This window comes from Callospermophilus lateralis, chromosome 9 (genome assembly GCF_048772815.1).
Source record: "Callospermophilus lateralis isolate mCalLat2 chromosome 9, mCalLat2.hap1, whole genome shotgun sequence".
Lineage (NCBI taxonomy): Eukaryota > Metazoa > Chordata > Mammalia > Rodentia > Sciuridae > Callospermophilus > Callospermophilus lateralis.
In genome coordinates this window covers 20369742-20388247 of record NC_135313.1, presented here as the reverse complement: position 1 = coordinate 20388247, position 18506 = coordinate 20369742, and the positions used below count along the sequence as shown (strand labels likewise).

General features: G+C 42.1%; 1 protein-coding gene across 2 annotated transcripts in view; it reads left to right on the top strand.

Annotated features, from left to right (window-relative positions):
• The first annotated feature begins 253 nt into the window (after positions 1 to 253).
• The window catches only part of Smarcal1 (SNF2 related chromatin remodeling annealing helicase 1), a 60749-nt gene continuing 42496 nt past the window's right edge, over positions 254 to 18506 (top strand). Inside the window, exons 1-6 of one of the 2 annotated variants that reach the window (XM_076865969.2) lie at positions 254 to 432; positions 1606 to 1640; positions 2021 to 2907; positions 3654 to 3704; positions 8676 to 8888; positions 13064 to 13114. In XM_076865969.2, coding sequence (XP_076722084.1) covers positions 2079 to 2907; positions 3654 to 3704; positions 8676 to 8888; positions 13064 to 13114 — 1144 coding nt within the window. In that variant the 5' untranslated portion in view covers positions 254 to 432; positions 1606 to 1640; positions 2021 to 2078. Of the gene's footprint in view, positions 433 to 544; positions 792 to 1605; positions 1641 to 2020; positions 2908 to 3653; positions 3705 to 8675; positions 8889 to 13063; positions 13115 to 18506 lie in introns of those variants that run through there. The other variant, XM_076865970.2, reaches the window with a different exon arrangement.

Genomic DNA, 18506 nt, shown 5'->3' with positions numbered 1-18506 from the left:
ATGCCCTCCGGAAACAGCTCTAACAGCGAAACTCCAGCTTTGGAAACCCCAACATCCCAGGTTTCCAGGATCCTGAGCTGTTGAGCCTTTTGAAAACCTGAGAACTAGGCCCCGCCCCTGACGTTGCGACTCTTCTACTTCTCGCCAGGCTCCTGGATGAACTACAAATCCCAGAAGACCACGCAGCGCCCGTCTTATCATTCCCACTATCTGAAGCAGAACTGCAGCCGCATTGCCCGCTGGGAAGAGTAGTTCGGTCGTAATCAAGTCCTCAGGCCTGGGCGCTGCAACAAGGCGGCTGAACTGGCAGCGCTTGAGTTCCCGTTCCTCTAACCGTCCAAGCAGAGAGTAAACTGCCTTGGGAGGACTCTGAAGACGCGCTTGGGCCTCGGGGTCCGCTGCGAAAGCGGCTAGTGTTCTAGGCCTCACTAGGTGAGAGGGAGCGCGGGGAGGAGGGCGACGGAGGCGGACGAGACCAAAAGTCAGCCTGGGGGAGGGAAGGGACCAAGGGGACGGGAAAACCCAAGTGGAAAAATAGGAGCGGGTGGGGCGAAGGCGCGCCTCGGCCGACGTTCCGGCCGAGAGAGGCCAAGGGCCTATGTAGTGGTATGGCTTTATGGTTTGGGGCTACTCAGTGGGACTTCTCATCTCAGGGCCTCACCTCTCGGGTCCAGCGAGGCAGTGAACTCATCAGACCTTGGACCTGGGGAGTTCGGAAGTGCAGGAGAGCCCTGGTTGGAAAGTTAGGCAGGGGGTGTTACCCAGGAAGACTGAGAGCTGCCGTGCCCTGGGTACAAAGTCTTCTTAATCCTTCCTAAATGTTGGTGGTTGAAGGAAGTGTAACGTCTCAGAGGGTCGATGTTTTGGGGGGCTCTGGTTAAAGGGAGCCCCATCAGGGAAGGAAACCTTTGAGCCCTCCAGCTCCTCTCAGAGGCCTAACTGTGCTACTCAAGTATTCCTGACGTCAGCTTAGGAGCACTGCATGGCTTACACTGCTGGAAGCTTAGTCTGAACCGAGCAGGAGAAATGGGTGTCCTGCTCCTTGGTTCCAGAATATTGTAAAATTGGCCCAGCTCATAGGAAAATGTGGAGGGTAAATTCTGAGCACCAATGTATAGGACGAGCCTTCTTGGTAATAAATGCCTGTATCTTTTGAGTATGTCATGGAAAACATTCAGAACTGAACTGTACTCTGAATTTGCAATGGGTTGTGGCTAGTGAGATTACTGTTGAATTTCACTCTTTTTACATCTTTAAAAAAATTTTTTTTAGTTGTATATGGACTCAATGCCTTTATTTGTTTTTATGTGGTGTTAGGATCGAACCCAGAGCCTCACACTTGCAAGACAAGTGCTCTACCACTGAGTTACAACTCCAGCCCCCTTTTTTTTACATCTTTATGTGCCATCTGGATTTTGCAAAATGAGCATTACTTTTTTTCTTATTTCTCGTTTGCATTTGAAAGTCAGACACTAATACCCGTGGCTCGGTCTTGCGCTCAGTCACGTACAGATAGATTCACCAGGGATGATAATAGAATTGAATGCAAAGGGAAAGTTAGTGTGTGTGGTGTATGTGAGACTAATGCTCTTTTCCTTCTTCCAGGCTGGAAAGAGACTATTAGAAAGTGTCACACCATGGTATGTGGTTGTTTGTTCTATTTTTGTCGAATCCATTATCCTTTCTAGTTTAAAATGTCACCTTTTCATTATCTAATGGATTTAGGTTACACAGAACTTTCTTGGGATCTGATAACTGGCTGGGAATGGGAATGAGAATGAGAAAAATATTGCAATTGAAATACCTTTTTAGCTTTGTGCTTGCTTTGTCATCAGGATCATTATATTTGCATATGCTACCTACTAACTGCATGTGTGTGTGCACTTTTTTTAAACTGTAAAGGAAATTTTAATATACAGTTTAGTTGTGCTTTTATGCATTTCCCGAGACAAAAGCTTGTTAAAGTAAAGGTTTGGAGTATGCCACACTTAATGTTTATTTCAATCTTTTTCTTTGACAGCTTTTGCCAATTTTTCAATTAAAGGTCAACATTACTGCATAAGCATTTCCCTGTTAAAATGTCCTTGACCCTTACAGAGGAGCAGAGGAAAAAGATTGAAGAAAATCGACAAAAGGCTCTGGCTCGTAGAGCCGAGAAGTTAACAGCAGAACAGCCCACAAGCACAGCCTTGAGCTCCTCTCTTGCTGCCAACCCTTCCCAGTCCAAGCAAGGCTATTCCCAAAATCTCCCAAAAGAGCCTTCTAAGAAAGGGAACGATGGTGTCATTTTCAAGCAGCAGAATCTCAGTAATTCATCTCAGGGTCACCAAAGACCTCATCATTCCCACCATTTTCAGCTCAGTACACCCGAGCAGGCAACGGGGATATGGAAGAGCCAAGAAAAGAAGTCCACAGCCTGCCCAAGCCACAGCCCACCAAGGCAAAAGACTCTTGCTGAACTCTCTCCACCTTTGGCACAGAGTCCTCCAAATGTCCATAACCAGTTCCTCTTGAGCTATAAGTTAGATCAAGGTCATCCTCAGACTTCACATAAGATCGAATCAACATCCCTTGCTAACACAGCTCATGAGCCTTTGGTCAAAGCAAAGAGTTCCCAGGAGACACCAGCTTCTTCCTCTGGACAGCCTCCCTGGGATCCTAAATTAGAGGCCAAGGCAGTGAAAACTTCCACTTCAGGGCAGAGGATGTCTGATATCCATCATGGCTCAGGGGGTGTGACATCCAGGACTGAAGGAAGTTTCCAACAGAAATTGGGGACCTCACTCCAAAAAGCAGTTAGCTCTACACAGGGAAAATGCATAAGGGATGGAGATCGTTTCCGGGTGCAGATCGGCTATAATAAGCAGCTCCTCACAGTGTTTAAGAGTCTGCCCAGCAGAAGTTATGGTAATGAGTCCTTTGTTCTGCAGATGTTTTTCCTATTTTTAGAGTCTCTTCTAATCTAACAGTTTCTCATAAATATTAAGAGTGCATTGGCACATTCTGTCCATCCAGTTATTAAAACTTATTCTATTTTATAATAGACATTGCCTCAGACAGCTGCCAAACTGAGGTTCTACTGCATGGCCATAGGAAGAATAGCTGAATATTTACCAAGAAGCCAGTTTCTTTGCCAGGTGTTTTGCATGTATTGCAGGATTTAAGCCTAAAAACTTTTGTTTAAAAAAATGTAGATTTCCCCCACATTTTAAAATCAATGGGACTGCTAGGTTGATTGATCTGGAGGGGAGAGTCGGACGTGGCTAGCTTGGCCACACTTCAGCACGACTGGTCTAAATGTTGCTTTACCTGACTTGCACTAGGATTCAGAGAAATTGAGTTCTCATCTTAACTGCCCTCAGCCTTCTTAAGTAAGGCCCATAACTTTCCAGGCCTGAGGTGAAACAAAATAATTACCTTTATTTGCTACTTCTGTAGAGATTTTGTAAGTCAGAAGGGGCTTGTGGGTCAACTATGTTGACCTTGGCATTTATTCAGAAAATAAACTTTTTTTTGTGGTGCTGGGCATGGAATCCAGGGCCTTGTACATACGAGGCAAGCACTCTACTAACTGGCTTTATCCCCAGCCCTAGAAAACAAACTTAAGTGTTCAAGTACAAATTAAGAGTCATCAGCCTTCTGTTTTATTTCAGATCCTGCCACCAAGACGTGGGACTTTAACATGTCTGACTACAGTGCTTTGAGTAAGTGAGTATGTCCTTGTCCCCTCTGGAGGGCCATCCTAGCACCAAAAGGTCTAGCTCCTGGTATGCATCTCCTCATTCTCCTTCCACTATGGCCAACCTAAGGAGGTGGCTCCTTGAGCAAAGGTCATTGCTTATGTTAATAAGAGCTAGCACTTTTTTTGTTCTTTTTTGTCACTGAGGATGGGCACTTTACCATGGAGATACTTTCCCAGTCCCTTGTATAATTTATTTAGAGGCAGGTTCTTACTAAATTGTTGAGACTGGCCTCAAGCTTTCAATCCTTCTGCCTCAACCTCCCAAGTCACTGGAATTCTAGGTATGGGCCACCACAGTCAGCTAAAAGCTATCATTTAATATGCATTAAGCTGTTGTAAGCCCCTAAGTTATGCTAACTCCTTATAACAACCATTTTATGGATGGGGGAAACGGTTCCATAAAGGATGAGTAACTAATACAGGGTCACACAGCCTACAAGTTACCTTTGAGATTCATGCCATGGAGTGCATGTTTCCACTGGATAGTGCCAGTGACAGGCAGTATGCTGTGCCCTGCTCCTAGAAAGGTCACCGTTTAGCACATAGCCCCAGATCCCATAGTACTCTGGCTAGAGTGGTGCTGAGAAGGGTTGCCCTGGCAGGAGCCAGTCAATGTTATGTCTGCTTGTTGTTAGCCCCTGGATACACCATTCTCTTTGGAGCATTTGTTGACTGTCCTATGTGAAAGTTTTTGTCCCCTCTTCCTGGCCCCCCTAGCCTATTCTTCTGTCAATGAAACAGCCCCAGGTCCTTTCATCTCTTGTTTTACTCATCCTTCCTAGCAGCCATTTCTATACCTGTTCTTTCCCCTGCCCAGCTCAAAAAAGGGAAAGATAGCATATATGCTCAGATCACTTCTGTATGGATTTGGGGCATGAGGCAGAATTCTTTGAGGTCAGCAGTGTTAGGTCGGTGGCGGCGACTTAGTGGCAACTTAGAACAAAGCAGCCCACATCGGAAAAGAACATCAATCAGATGCTGGCGGAAACGCCTGTCAATCAGCCAGATCTCCTGACTAATGCCTGCCAATCAACAGGACCCCCCTGGCCAATCCTGGAGTTCAGCCAATTCCCCTGACCAACTTCAAGGGGCCAAGGGATCCTAGAAACACCTTTTCCTGTCCCAAGCCCTTCCCTTCCTGCTGTAAGCCCCATAAAAGTCCAGTCCCGTCAAGCTTCCACGCAGTTTCTCCTCAGACCCTTCTCCTTCCTGTCCCCTCTGTGGGTCTGATCGAGTTCCACCCGGGAGTGATATCTCAATAAAGCCTGTTCAACGGCCCTTTTAAATCTGCTTCCTTTGGCCTTTGCCTGCCTCACCTGATCTGACAAGCAGAACAGTTTCTAGAATTTCCTGCTCAAAAAAGGGAAAGATAGTATACATGCTCAGATCACTTCTATGTGGATTTGGGGCATGAGGCAGAATTCTTTGAGGTCAGCAAGCAGTACAGTTTCTAGAATTTCCTGCTCTCTCCTGGCCTTGGCTACTTGTCTTGTTCTTATGTTTTGGTAACCTCTGGTGCATTAGTTTTCTAGGGCTATCTTAACACAGATGGGGTAAGGATGGAGGGTTTGCACCAGAAGTATATTTCCTCACAATCTGAGAGGAAAGAGGTTTGAGATCACTTGTGTGCAGAGTTGGTTTCTTCAGAAGCCTCTCCTTGACTTGCAGATGGACAGTTCTCTCTGTGTCCTCCCATGGCCAAATCTCTGGGGTCTTTCTTCTTAAAAGGATACCAGTCATACTGGATTGGGGATTACCCTAATGACCTCATGTAACTTTAAAGGCTGTATCTCACAGTCATATTCTGAAGTACTTGGAATTAGGATCCAGCATGAATTTTGGAGGGACATAATTCAGCCCATGACACAGCTGGTAGGAAGCCCTCTTTTTAATCCATTTTTGTACCATATTGGAAGGAGACCCACTGCTCTGGGCTAAGATTGTTGGTCTTGCCAGTTGTGGAGCACGTCTCCCAATGATCTGGGAGACTAAGACAGAAGGATTACAAGTTTGAGGCCAGCTTCAGCAACTAGTGAGGCCCTCAGCTACTTAGTGAGACCCTATCACAAAATTAAAAATTTAAAAAAAAAAAAGGGCTGGTCCCCCCTTCCCCCCCAAAAAAGATTGCTGGTCTTGACATCCTGGTATTTTCATAGTTACTCTTTTGAAACCAGTGATTCCCGCTGCATCAGGTTTCGTTTCTTTTTTTTTTTTCACTTCTGTTTTCTGACCACGATGCTTGGTGAGAGATGACTCTGCTTTTGCAAATTAATTAGACTTTCTGTGTGGTATGGTTGCTTTTTGTAATGCTCCATGTATTTTTGTTGCATTTTTGCAATACTGGGGATTGAACCCAGAGAAGCTCTATCACTGAGCCACATTTTTTATTTGGAGACAGGTCTCACTAAGTTGCCGAGGCTGGCCTTGAACCTGTAATCCTCCTGCCTCACCTTCTGGAATTATCATCTATTTTTTGAAAACAGTTTATTGGTCCCCAAATTCACTATGTAGCATTTAGGTATAGTTTACTGAATTATTTGGCATTTCTGCCTTGAAATCTTTGTCATTGTATTTCTAATTTTCATATAGTTCATGATTGTTCTGTCATTTTAATAGACAGATTTTTTTTTTTAGTACTTGGAATCAAACCCTGATCCTTACAAAGGCTAGACCCATGTTCTATCATAAAGCTATATCCCCAGCCCAGATTTTTTAAGTTATAGATGGAAACGATACCTTTATTTAATTTATTTATTTTTTGTGGTGCTGAGGATCCATCCCAGTGTCTCACACATGCTAGGCGCACACCCTACCACTGATCCATAAACTCAGCCCCATATTTTGCTTTAACTGTACTGCACACTCATTATAGTACACATAGAGCATTAACACAATAGAGAAGAAAAACTATGCTTTATAGTCTTCTCACTTAGCCACTATTAACATTTTGGTTTTTTTCCTCCAGCCTTTTATTTTGCATTAAAAGAAACAAATTTTATATTTGTATGTAATTTTTGTCTTGCCTTTTGATATACTATTTCAGCACAAGCCTTTTTATTTTATTATTTATTTATTTACTTTGCTACCAGGAATTGATCCCAAGGGCACTTAACCACTGAGCCACATCCCCAGTCCTTTTTATTTTATTTTATTTTTATTTTTTATATTTTTATTTTTAGTCAAGGTCTTATTAAGTTGCTTAGAGCCCTGCTAAATTATTTTAATTAATGTTAACAGTTAATTCTGAGTGATGCAAACACAGTTGCCAATCCAATAATGCGTCCTTGTGACCTTCAAAAAATGATATCAGAAACCAGATGGCGTGGCACATGCTTGTAATCTCAGCAGCTTTTCAGGCTGAGGCAGGACATTTTCAAGTTCAAAGCCAGCCTCAGCAACATAGCAAGGCCCTAAGCAACTTAGAGAGACCCTGTCTCTAAATAAAATATAAAGAGGGCTGGGGATGTGGCTCAATGGTTAAGTGCCCCTGTGGGTTCAATCCCTGGTATCAAAAAGCAAACAATAAATGATTTCATGTTATTGAACGTAATAGTATTTTTCAACTTTTGCCTTTTCCAGAATTTCTAAAAAATAGTAATGACTGCATAACATTGAGTGTATGAATATGCCACAGGTTGTTCGAATCATTTCTTACTGCTTAATTTGCTCCCATTTTCCCCAGTCTTCAGCCAGCTATAAGGAGCATCTCTGTGAACAAGAATATGTCTGTTTTCAGTTGTTACTTGGCATAGATTCCCAGAAGTTGGATCATTATGATCACTTTTTAGAGCTGACATGTATACTGCCAAGTTTTCTCCAGAGGTTTTATTCCCAACTAGCAATGCAGATGTCTAATTGGTTTTCCCTCTGTAACTTTGGTAAATAAAAAATAACTTCTTATATTTCCTAGTATTTGTGAAGTTGAACATTTCTTCCAATGTTTCCTAGTCATTTTTTCTGCTGTATTGAGTTGGTTACATTTATATATATATTTTATTTCATGGCCTTAATACTTTTTTTTTTAAATATATTTTTTTTTAAAGAGAGAGGTGAGAGAGAGACAGACAGAATTTTTAATATTTATTTTTTAGTTTTTGGCGGACACAACATCTTTGTTTGTATGTGGTGCTGAGGATCGAACCCGGGCCGCACTCCTGCCGGGCGAGCGCGCTACCGCTTGAGCCACATCCCTAGCCCAGCCTTAATACTTTTTAAATGTTTTTGTTTCTTGGAAATATCTTTACTCAGTTGTCTTGCCCTTTGGTGCAGTTTGTTTCTTTCTGTTTGGTTGTATGCAGTCAAATCTGTTGATCCACAAAATGCAACTGTGATACATGAAATTATATTTAGAAACATTCATTTGTGGCCTGTCAGTCCTGTCTCTTGTTCCCTTATTCTCCAAGCCAATGTCAGAGTAGTGACCTGAGAATAGGGTTTAAATGGCTGATTTGTGCTGTGTTGACTTCAGTGGCTTCTCCAATACTATATCAGAAATTACCCAGGTTTACTTATTCCAGTGAACTGTTTCTCCCCCCTTGTTAATTGCTGAATTCTTTATTTTTTAATTTAAAAAACTTGATCAGAAGAATTATATTCTGTGTGTGTGTGTTGATTTTAAGAGGGGTATTGCTATGTTGCCTGGTTTGGCCTCAGACTCCTGAGCTCAAGAGATCCTTCTGCCTTTGCTTACCAAGTAGCTGGGACTACAGGTGTGCATTGTGCACCTGTCACATTCAATAAGTATGGAAATTCCTAAAGCCCCAGGTAAAGGACACTTGCAAGCCTTCCTAGCCTAATAGTATCTCTTCTCATCTATCTGCTACATACCTTGTCCCTACCCTACTTTCTTGCTTGCCTTATCACCCTAGGCCACATGAAAGTTGCCCAGAGTTGTCTACCTTGTCACTTCTGTCTTTTTTCTCTTCTTTCACAGTGAAAGCTGCTCAGCGCCTCCCCACAGTCACCCTGGAACCATTGGAAGGGGTTGGTGGCAGCTCTGGGGGATACGCCAGCCTTCCTTCAGCTCCGTCCCTTGCTTTTGTCAAAGGGAGATGCATGCTCATCTCCCGGGCCCGATTCGAGGTAGACGTCAGCTATTCAGAGGACCTGATCGCTCTATTTAAACAGATGGATTCCAGGAAATATGGCAAGTAATTGGTCTCTGTGTGATTATAGAGTGGTCTGTGATCCCAGTGAAGTGTCTCTATCTTTATTTAAAAATTACCTTTTTTTGGTGCTGGGGATTGAACCCAGGGGTGCTGAGTCATATCTCCAGCCTTTTTTATGTTTAATTTTGAGACAGAGTCTTGCTGAGTTGCTTAAGGCCTTCCTAAATTTCTGAGGCTGACCTTAAACTTGCCATCCTCCTGCCTCAGCGTTCCAAGTTGCTAGGATTACAGGCATGTGCCAGTGCACTGGGCTCAAAAATGACTTTCTTGATAGTACCTTCTAGTTCTGCCTCTTTACTATAGAAAGATGGCACTTCACTTATTCCAGATGGTGAACACATAGTGGGGACTGTTTTATTCTTAAGGCCTCCTGAGAGAAGACTCCACAATTTTCCGTAGTCACCTGGTCTATGTCATCTTGTGTACAAATACATAAATTCCTTTTTAAGCCATTAAAAAGTATGTATTTCCATTTTAGCCTTATCTGAACATAAAAACTGCCGGGGTCCAGCCCCAGCGGGGTCCAGGGAGTCCTGAAGGAGGAGTGGCGTCGGCGAAATGATGAGACAGGAGTCGTTCCGTTTGAGCAATCTCCAGAGAGAGAGCTAAAACTGCTTTCTCTGGGTCCCCTTTTTATTACAATTTTCTCATCATTATAGATTCACAATACGTCATTGATTATATAATTTAAAACTTTGCCAAGACATGACATTTCCTTAACCATGATTGAGAGCACACCAATCTACATTCTTCCAGGATATGACCCCCAGCCATACAATCATCAAAGTACAGAATCATCAATAAAACATGTCACCAATTTACATCCTTCAGATTTTCCCAAGATTTACTATTTTTCCCAAGATATGTTATTTCCTTATTAACTAATGCCAAACTACGTAACCAGACTCTAAGTCTCCTAGCCAATCATTAACCTAAAGTACACTTGTACTTTATTTTTAATTCAAAATTCCCATCTAAAAAAGTCCCTTTAAATCTTATATTTAAAATATCCTAAAGTTTATGAATCATCCTTAAAACATATCAGAAACCTATACAACTAAAGACTTAAGAATTTCTAAACTTAAGAATCTAAATAAAATAATATTTCTAACATTATTTTAAAACTGTGTCTTATAAACCTATTTTAATTGATTCCTAAATTTATTCTCATAAAACTGGTTGAGCTGCTTTCTCGAAGAGTTTCTTTGTTTCTCAGTCAAGGTACACTAGTTCTCAAAGAGTTTGTTTCTCAGTCAAGGTGCACTAGTTCTCAAAGAATTTGTTTTTCAGAGGATGATTGTTGTCCATTATTAGGTTTGTCCACAATGTACTGAGATAGAAGAATAGCCTTTTACTTTGTCCTTGATATGCTGAGGGGTGGGTAGAACGGCCTCCAAGGCTTGAACTACCTGTTCTGTTCTAGCCATCTGAAATTTAATTTGTTTGGCATTTAACATACTCATGCCTCCTGTGAGAAACATAAGCATGAAAATGCAAAGTCCCAATTACATAAAAAAGGGTCTCATGGTTTCGGTTACCCACCAACCAGCGTGGCTTTGCCAGCATTCATCCTCACTGTGACCCTGTCAAGACAGTGGGAGAGCGGCTTTGCCAACACTTTTTCTCACTGTGACCCTGTCAAGACAGTGAGTGGGGGATCGCCTCCACCAAAAAACATTGGTTGCCATTTAAAATATGCCTTTCTGTAGATGAAGGCAGTGGTTTGCAAACCTGAGCATTCATGGTAACCACCTGTACAACTTGTTAAAATATGGCTTATCAGACACAGTTTCTGATTGTGTAGCTCTAGAGTGGGGAAAAGAAAAAAGAATCTGTTTCCAACAAGTTCCCTGGTCCTGCTGCTAGTCAGGGGAACACAGTGCCTCAGTCTGAAAATACTTCTGGGTCTGCTCTCTGACTGCTCATTAGTTTCTCTGGGCTGCATCAAAAACACTGGTGCCTCCTTCCCAACCAAAGGTGCTTATTTCAATGGTCAGAGATGGGGATGGGGCCTTGGTTTTTTAAAAGATTTTAAAAATCTTCAAGCAAACCTAATAATCAGACCAGATTGAAAAACACTGGCTAAAGTAGAGTGGTTTCGCTTTATTTATTTATTTATTTTTGTGAGGTTGTTTAAAAGCTGCCCATTCAGAATAGGGCAGGGGCAACTTTGGAGTCTAGACTCCTGGGGCTCATCCTGGGTTTCCTCCTCAGCTCAGCCCACGATGTTTTTAAAAAACAATCTGAATTTTATAGATTAATGTTCTCTCATTCTTGGGAGGGTTTTAGTCTTTTCCTTAGGCAAGTAGAAAATAAACCCTGGAAACATCATGCCTGTGAGGCCCCCATTCCAGACAAGGTCACGGAAGATGCCACTGTGGAATCTCTGCTCTTGAGAGCTTAGATCGGAGCCTGGGCTCCAGGGAGCTTGTGATGCTGACCAGAAGTCACCATTCCTTAGCTGCGCAGATTTTAGCTGAGGAGCCTGGACTGCTCAGCAGGGTTTGGGTGTGGGAGGCCTGGTCATGAAGTGAGCTGCTCATGTGAGACCTGGGATTCCCTGCTCCTCACCTACTCAGATGTTTGGCTTTAGCTGGTGGTTGGTGATCCTTAAAAGGCAACACATGATGGGTGTCTACCACCCGCTTTTGAAATTGCTCCCAATCTGGCCTGCTATATGGTGAGTGGATAGGACTAAAATATCAATAGCCCATCCTGTGCACACCCAGACTTCCAGAAACCAGGGTGGGCTTCTTGGCCACAGCTCTTCCTCATGGATTTCCCCACTTGGTGCTCTGCTGCCATCAGAACAAGTTGTAGTCGGGCAGAGGCTTTCTCTGCTGCCTGAACATTCAAGACCACCTCTGGTCTGGTCCTCCCATCAGTGCCACTTAGGCTTTGTTACTTTTACCTTCCTCAATTGGGCCTATGTCCATTATGCTTTTTTCTTTTTTTCTTTAGAAATGACCTTAGAGGGGGAATTGACTTTTGCTGCTCAGATAGCATTTACAAAATCCAAACCTTCTTGATTTTCTCAAATAGTAAATTAGTAGGGAAATCCTTCTAATTAAAAAATTAGCCACTGCTGGGTAGTAAGATGCTCCCCCTTCTAGTTAACATTGTATGTAATTTATGCTACACTTACTAATTAGCACATGACATAATAGTGACTATAGCAATAGCTTTCTGGGGGCTGGGGTGTAGCTCAGCAGTAGAAGACTTGCCTGGCGTGTGTGAGGCCCTGGGTTCAATCTGCAGCACAACATATAAATAAATAAATTCAATAAAAGATCCATTGACAACTAAAAAAAAATATTTAAAAAATTAAAAAAGAACCAGCTTTCTGAGTGTTCATTATTTTCCAGGCATACTTTTTTTTTTAATATAAAATTTTTTTTTAAAGTAGTAGATGGACACAATACCTTTATTTTATTTATTTATTTTTATGTGGTGCTGAGGATCAAACCTAGTGCCTCACATGTGCTGGACAAGTTCTCTACTACTGAGCCACCAACCCAATGCATACTTTTATAAGCATTTTACATTACATGGAATCATGTAATCCTCACAATAACCCTGTAGTGGCCTCATCTTTTAGATATAGAAATTGAGGCACAGTGGTGTTACAGAGCTTGCCCAAGATCACACAGCAGTAAGAGGCAGAGCTGTGATTTGAACGTAGGTGGTTTGACCACTTTGAACACATGCAGTTTGTTTCCTACATGGAAATGGAGCTAGTCTCAGAGCCCACTGCATGGAGTTGTGAGGCAGGTAAGATGGCACCAGGGCTTTTCATGGTGCCTGGCTTAAAGTAAGTGCAGAGTAAATGTAAGCTACGATTGTCATTCCCATCTTGGATATTCAGGGCATTTGTGACATGAGCCATCCTCAGTCATGTGTCTTGTAGCATCTTTTATCACAGCCCTTACAACCCATGATCATTATCATCTCTGCTGTCCTCCCTCTTGGTGTGTTGTGGATGCCTCAAGGGCAAGTGCTCTTTATTTCTTTATCCCCAGTGCCCAGCATGTGACCATTCCTGTCACTAAGGTTTAGTGGAGGGTTAGGAAGCCAGGGAGTGAGCGAGTATGCTGACCCAGCAGGAGGGCCATGTGTCCTGTTGGCTTAGTATTGTTTTTTCTTCTCATTACAGATGCCAATACCAGGAAATGGAACTTTCTCTTGGAAGAACACAATAAACTGAGTGAGAAGCCCACCTTGCTATTTTTATATTGTCCTGTTTTTAAGACTAATAGTCTTTAAATTTAATGTCTTTGAAGAGTCTTCTTCTCCTTCTACTATAGTAACTTCAGATGACTGAGGACAGGGTAGGTAAAGGTGAGATGTTCTCAGGCAACTTTTTTAATGTTCACTGACATAGTGGTTTTATGACAGCCCACGTAGACATTGTTCTTCATCCCTCAGGGTGTGATGCTGCTGTTAAAATCCCTGAGGCCTAAAAACCTTCCTTCATCATAGAACTGATGCGGATGTAAGGAATCAATCGTGAGCTGGGATTGCTTAGCTTAGGGGAGAGGCCTTAGATGGCCTCTACAAACAGGCTCTCAGTTTACTTCTAGAACAAACAGCTCAAGAAAGTAGTCTCAGTGGTTATCAGTTTTATAACGAGGTGCATTCTATTAGACACAGAAGTTTAGACCAGGGGACTTCAGCATTTTAATAGGTATTGCAGAGGCTGACCAGAGGAAGGAGGTATGTGTACTGGTAAGAGAAAGGGATGCTTGCTGGGCATGATGGTACATGCTTGTCATCCCAGTGGCTTGGGAGCCTGAAGAAGGAGGATCATGAGTTCAAAGCCAGTCTCAGCAACCTAATAAGGCCCTCAGCAACTTAGCAAGTCCCCTGTCTCAAAATTTTAAAAACTGGACTGGGGATATGGCTCAGGGGTTAAATGCCCTAGCTTCATCCCTGGTCCCCCCCACAAAAAAAGAAGAAGGGGATGCAGTTGGGCAGTTGGACTTATCAATTTTCTTCTGTGTGCCCTGCTTAGATGGGGCAGAAAATTCTAATATGCCTGAGATAGAGGGGCATGGTCGAATCTTGACCTGTCCTGGAACTAGAATGCCAGTGTTGTCCATCTTCCAAGCTTTGTTGATTCTGCAGTGGGTGTGCAGTAGCACCGTGTGTTCCCCTGTCTGTCCCCCTGTGGGCTTGCTGGGTCTCCTGGACCGTGGGAGGAGGCATGTTTTGGTGCCCATCAGCCAGAAGAGACCTGACCCAGCCCTGGGAGCTGACCATCTTGCCCCTCAGGTGAGGGTTTTTTTTTTTTTTTTTTTTTTTTTTTTTTAAAGAGAGAGAGATTGAGAGAGAGAATTTGAATCTTTTTTGTAGATGGACACAACACAATGCCTTTATTTTTATGTGGTGCTGAGAATCGAACCTGGGTCCTGCCCGTCCTAGGCTAGCGCTCTACTGCTGAGCCACAATTCCAGCCCCAAGGGTTTTAAGGAAGAATGACAAGCTGGGTTCCTTCTCCGTGTCTCCCATTTTGTGACTGAATGTGTGATGTCCTGTATAGATATGTCAATATCCTGGGTCCCATTTGTCCCTTCTGTTTAAAAAGAAAAAAGGAATCTAATCTTTAATCTTTATCTCTTACTGACTGGAATTAAATATAAGGAAAAGGCTTTTGGGTCTTTGAGGAAGGGCTTGCTGTAAACTTCAAGGTTAATTTTGAATATGAGGTGATGCTATTTAGTATCAGTAAATGCTGACCGAGACAGGAGGATGGCCGGTGTCCATCAGGCTCTCTGGCTGCTGCTATTTGCAACTTGTGATTCAGCGGGAACTATTTGACCAAAATTGAATTTTTGGTGAGAAATAAGAGTTAGTTCTTTCCTCTTACCTCATTGTTTTTCAACCAAGAAAGATACATAAATATCTTAGCTATAAAGACTGACTTTTATGGAGTGACAAAAAGCAGGATACTTATAGCGTTTGCAGATGAATGTAATGCTAAAAAACCATGGCTTCTGACATATAGCATTATGTAGTGAGTTATAATCTTTTGTGGGCAGTAGACTCAAATTATTTAATGAACATGGTTGGAAAAGTGCACATAATGAACACACATATAAGTTTGCATTTTACTTTAATAATTCCATAGATCCTGAGTTAAGAATTCTAGATTTGGAGTTTTTACATGCTTTCTTATCATTACAAAGTCTCACAGGAGATAAGACTTATCCTGCCCATTTTGCACGTGGGAGAAAGCTTGGGCCCAGGGAAAGGAAGGAGTTGTTTTCTTTCTTGGGAGCATTGCAGGGTCACAGTAGAGTCAGTGTCAGAAATAAGACTAAAATTGCCATCTGCATTAGTAAGTACCCATTAGGAAATTTAGAAGCCAGCTCATCAACTAAGAAGCCAGGGAGGGAAGGCATTGTAAAATGTAGCACAGTTTTCAGTTCATTTCTGATTCCGTCATTAACACCATAGGCCTGGGGAATGTGTATTTCCCTCCCCACCCTGAGGTCTTCTCCCTCATGTGTGAAATTAGATCACTGACCCGAGCTAGTGAGCACGTGCTTGTTAAACTAATGCAGAAATGGCCGTAAGACCCGAGTATGTAATGCCCTTTGATGACCTGGTAACGGTTATTTTCTCTAAGTAAAGTGAACCTAAAAGCTATCCTGCTCTCTTTTCAAGTGCCTTGTGTCCTTCTGCCTGCAGTGAGATTGGCATGTGGCCTTTTGTTTCTCCTGGCTGTCACAGTCCAGAAGGGTTCTCAACAATCTTGTCTTGTCAGCTGCTATTTGAAAACATTTGCATCTCTCAGCTGTGTGGCTAGTAGCATTCTGCCAAAGAGCTTTTCATAGAAATGACTTCTAGGTGACTCATGAAGCCAGGCACACATTCCTGTCATCTCTCTGCATCAAAGAAAGGACAGTAGAGACAGTGGTTCACAAGAATGGCGAATGGTGGCATTCTCACAAACACACCCAGCTGGCTGAACTAGCAGCAAAGGATTTTGGAGACAGTAGATGTATCCCCCCCACTCCATGCCCTCATTTGAAATAGCTAAAAGAACATAGTGCTTACAAAGTACCGCATTTCACATCAGCCTTTAGCTTTCATCGGGTATTTGAGTTCTGAAGATCTCTAGGATTAAAATGAAAATGGTTTTTGCAAGTACATGGAGTGCTTAGTCTCCTGGAGTGTGCAGAAATCAGCATGCTCAGATTTAATTTGGAGATATAAGATGGATTTCTACATTAATATGGACAGTGTATTTTATATTAAAGCTGCCAATCTTCCCTAATTTGCTATCATGGTGATTCTGTTAGTGGAAACTGTTTCCAGAAATAACAGGTACTTATGTTTGATGAAGGACAAAAATGAATTTAAATATATTGAAAATACAAAGGAATTGAAGGTAGCAGTGATAGCTCAGCCCTCCATCTTAACATAGGTATTTTTGGAGGTGAAGAATTAGTGGTTGGGTCTGAAGACTGGAATACCTGTGAGGATCTTAAGAACATATCCAGCCCTGCAGGTGGTACCTGCCTGTAATCCCAGTGGCTCTGGAGGCTGAGGCAGGAGGATTGCGAGATCAAAAACAGCCTCAGCCCAAGTCAGGTGCTAAGCAACTCAATGAGACCCTCTCTCTAAATAAAGTACAAAATAGGGTGCTGGGGATGTGGCTCGGTGGTTTAGTGTCCCAGTACCCTCTCCCTCCAAAAGAACACATCTGATCACACCTGACTCTATAGAATAGAGAACCAATAACCTTAGAATTCAAGTAATATTGGGTAGAAATAAAATATTTATTGTTTTTCTTTTTGGTATCCTTTCCTGGGTACCTAAGGGCAGTTAGCCCACTGGTGGTTGCTATGACTCCTAGGGTGCCCTTGAAGAGATGATGGAGGAAGAGCAACTAAGATCTGTAAATAATGGTTACTCTTCTAATTAGATTTTTTTTTTAAGACAAATGATAAAAGGGAACATCTTAAGATACAGCCCACATATAGCAGACTGTGATTAGAGTTTAATGGTGACTAGCTGCCAGAGATATCTAGGTCAGTCATATTTTATCAACTTTTTTTTTTTTTAATCTCTGGTTCACTTATTTTGTTTCTCTATTGAATAAAGGTATGATTTTTTTTTTCTTCTTTTTCTTAATTTTAAAATCAGGTGAGGCTGAATTCTTTCAGGAAGCAAATTGGGTACAATTTATTTGCTTTCATTTCTGTATGGATCCCAATTAAGCTTATTCTCCCACTTGGGTTAATAGCCCTAACTAGAAGATTTCTCCATCCATTGTAAAGGGGTTTAGAATCAGTTTACTTGAAAGGAAAGTAAAGGGCCCTAAACTCAAAGAGTCACTGTAAGTAATAGTGCATACTCTAATTTTAGCCAGAGTTGGTAGGTTTTTCTTTTTATTCTTTTTCATTTTTTTTTTTTTTTTTTGTGTGTGTGTTGCTAGGGATGGAACCCAGCACTTTGTACTTGCTAAGCAAATGCTGTACCACTGAGTTGCATCCCCAGCACAATATAACTTTTTTTTTTTTTTTAATTGGACCAGATAATAAGTGTGTTAGGCTTTGGACTATGTGGGTCTCTGTCTGAACTGCTCAGCTCTGCCATTATCGTGTGAAAGTAGCCATAGACAATCCAGAATTGAATTACAGGTATGGCTGTGGTCCAGTAAAATTTTATCTTAAAAAAACAGGCAACTGGCCCGGTATGGGGGTACACCTATAATCCCAGTGGCTCAGGAGACTTGAGATAGGAGGATTGTGAGTTCAAGGCCAGCCTCAGCAACTTAATAAGGCCCTAAACAACTTAGTGAGACCCTGTCTCAAAATAAAAAACAAAAAAGACTGGGGATATAGCTCAGTGGTAAAGTCCTCTGGGTTAAATCTCTAGAATACCTCCCCCTCCCCCGAAAAAAAGGCAGTACTGAATTGGCTCTCAAGCCTTAACTTACTGACCCCCGCTAAAGGGGATCATGAGTATAAGTTCACACTCAGACTAATGGATATTTTAGAGATAACTATTTTTTTTATGAAAAGGGTCAAAATGTGTGTTTTTATCAGTTTGAGGCATTTGCATGAACTGTGCCTTTTGATGTTTGTAGGCAGCACTGCTGCCCTAGCAGTCTTCCTTGGGAACACCTAATATCCTGTGCAGAGCTGTTGACAGCAGGTGACTTAGAGTTGGCTGCCTTCTCAGACATCAAGACCATGAAAGCACAAGAAGGGAAATAAGGCGAGATTCATTCTGCTTAAGACTTGCTTTTTTAGGAGTCTTCCAGGGCTGAGGTTTTAATATGGGTGTTTATTGAATTTAATGGGAAAACCAAGACAATTTTTTGAGATTACTTTAGATTTAAAAACATCAATCACAAAAATACTTGGTAATTCTTCCAGTGTTTGTGTAGTCTACCAAGTCAGTTTTGCATTATCCAGTGCTTTATTTGCAGAAATCAAGGAACACAGAGAGAAAATTAATTTTCTAGGTTCATGTACTATGCTAGTATGCAGCTGTCAGATCCCAGTTTGCATCCGGCCTTTTTGAGAAGATGACATGTGGCAGAACTTGTTGAATTGTGCATCTGAAGCCCTTTCTTCTTCCCC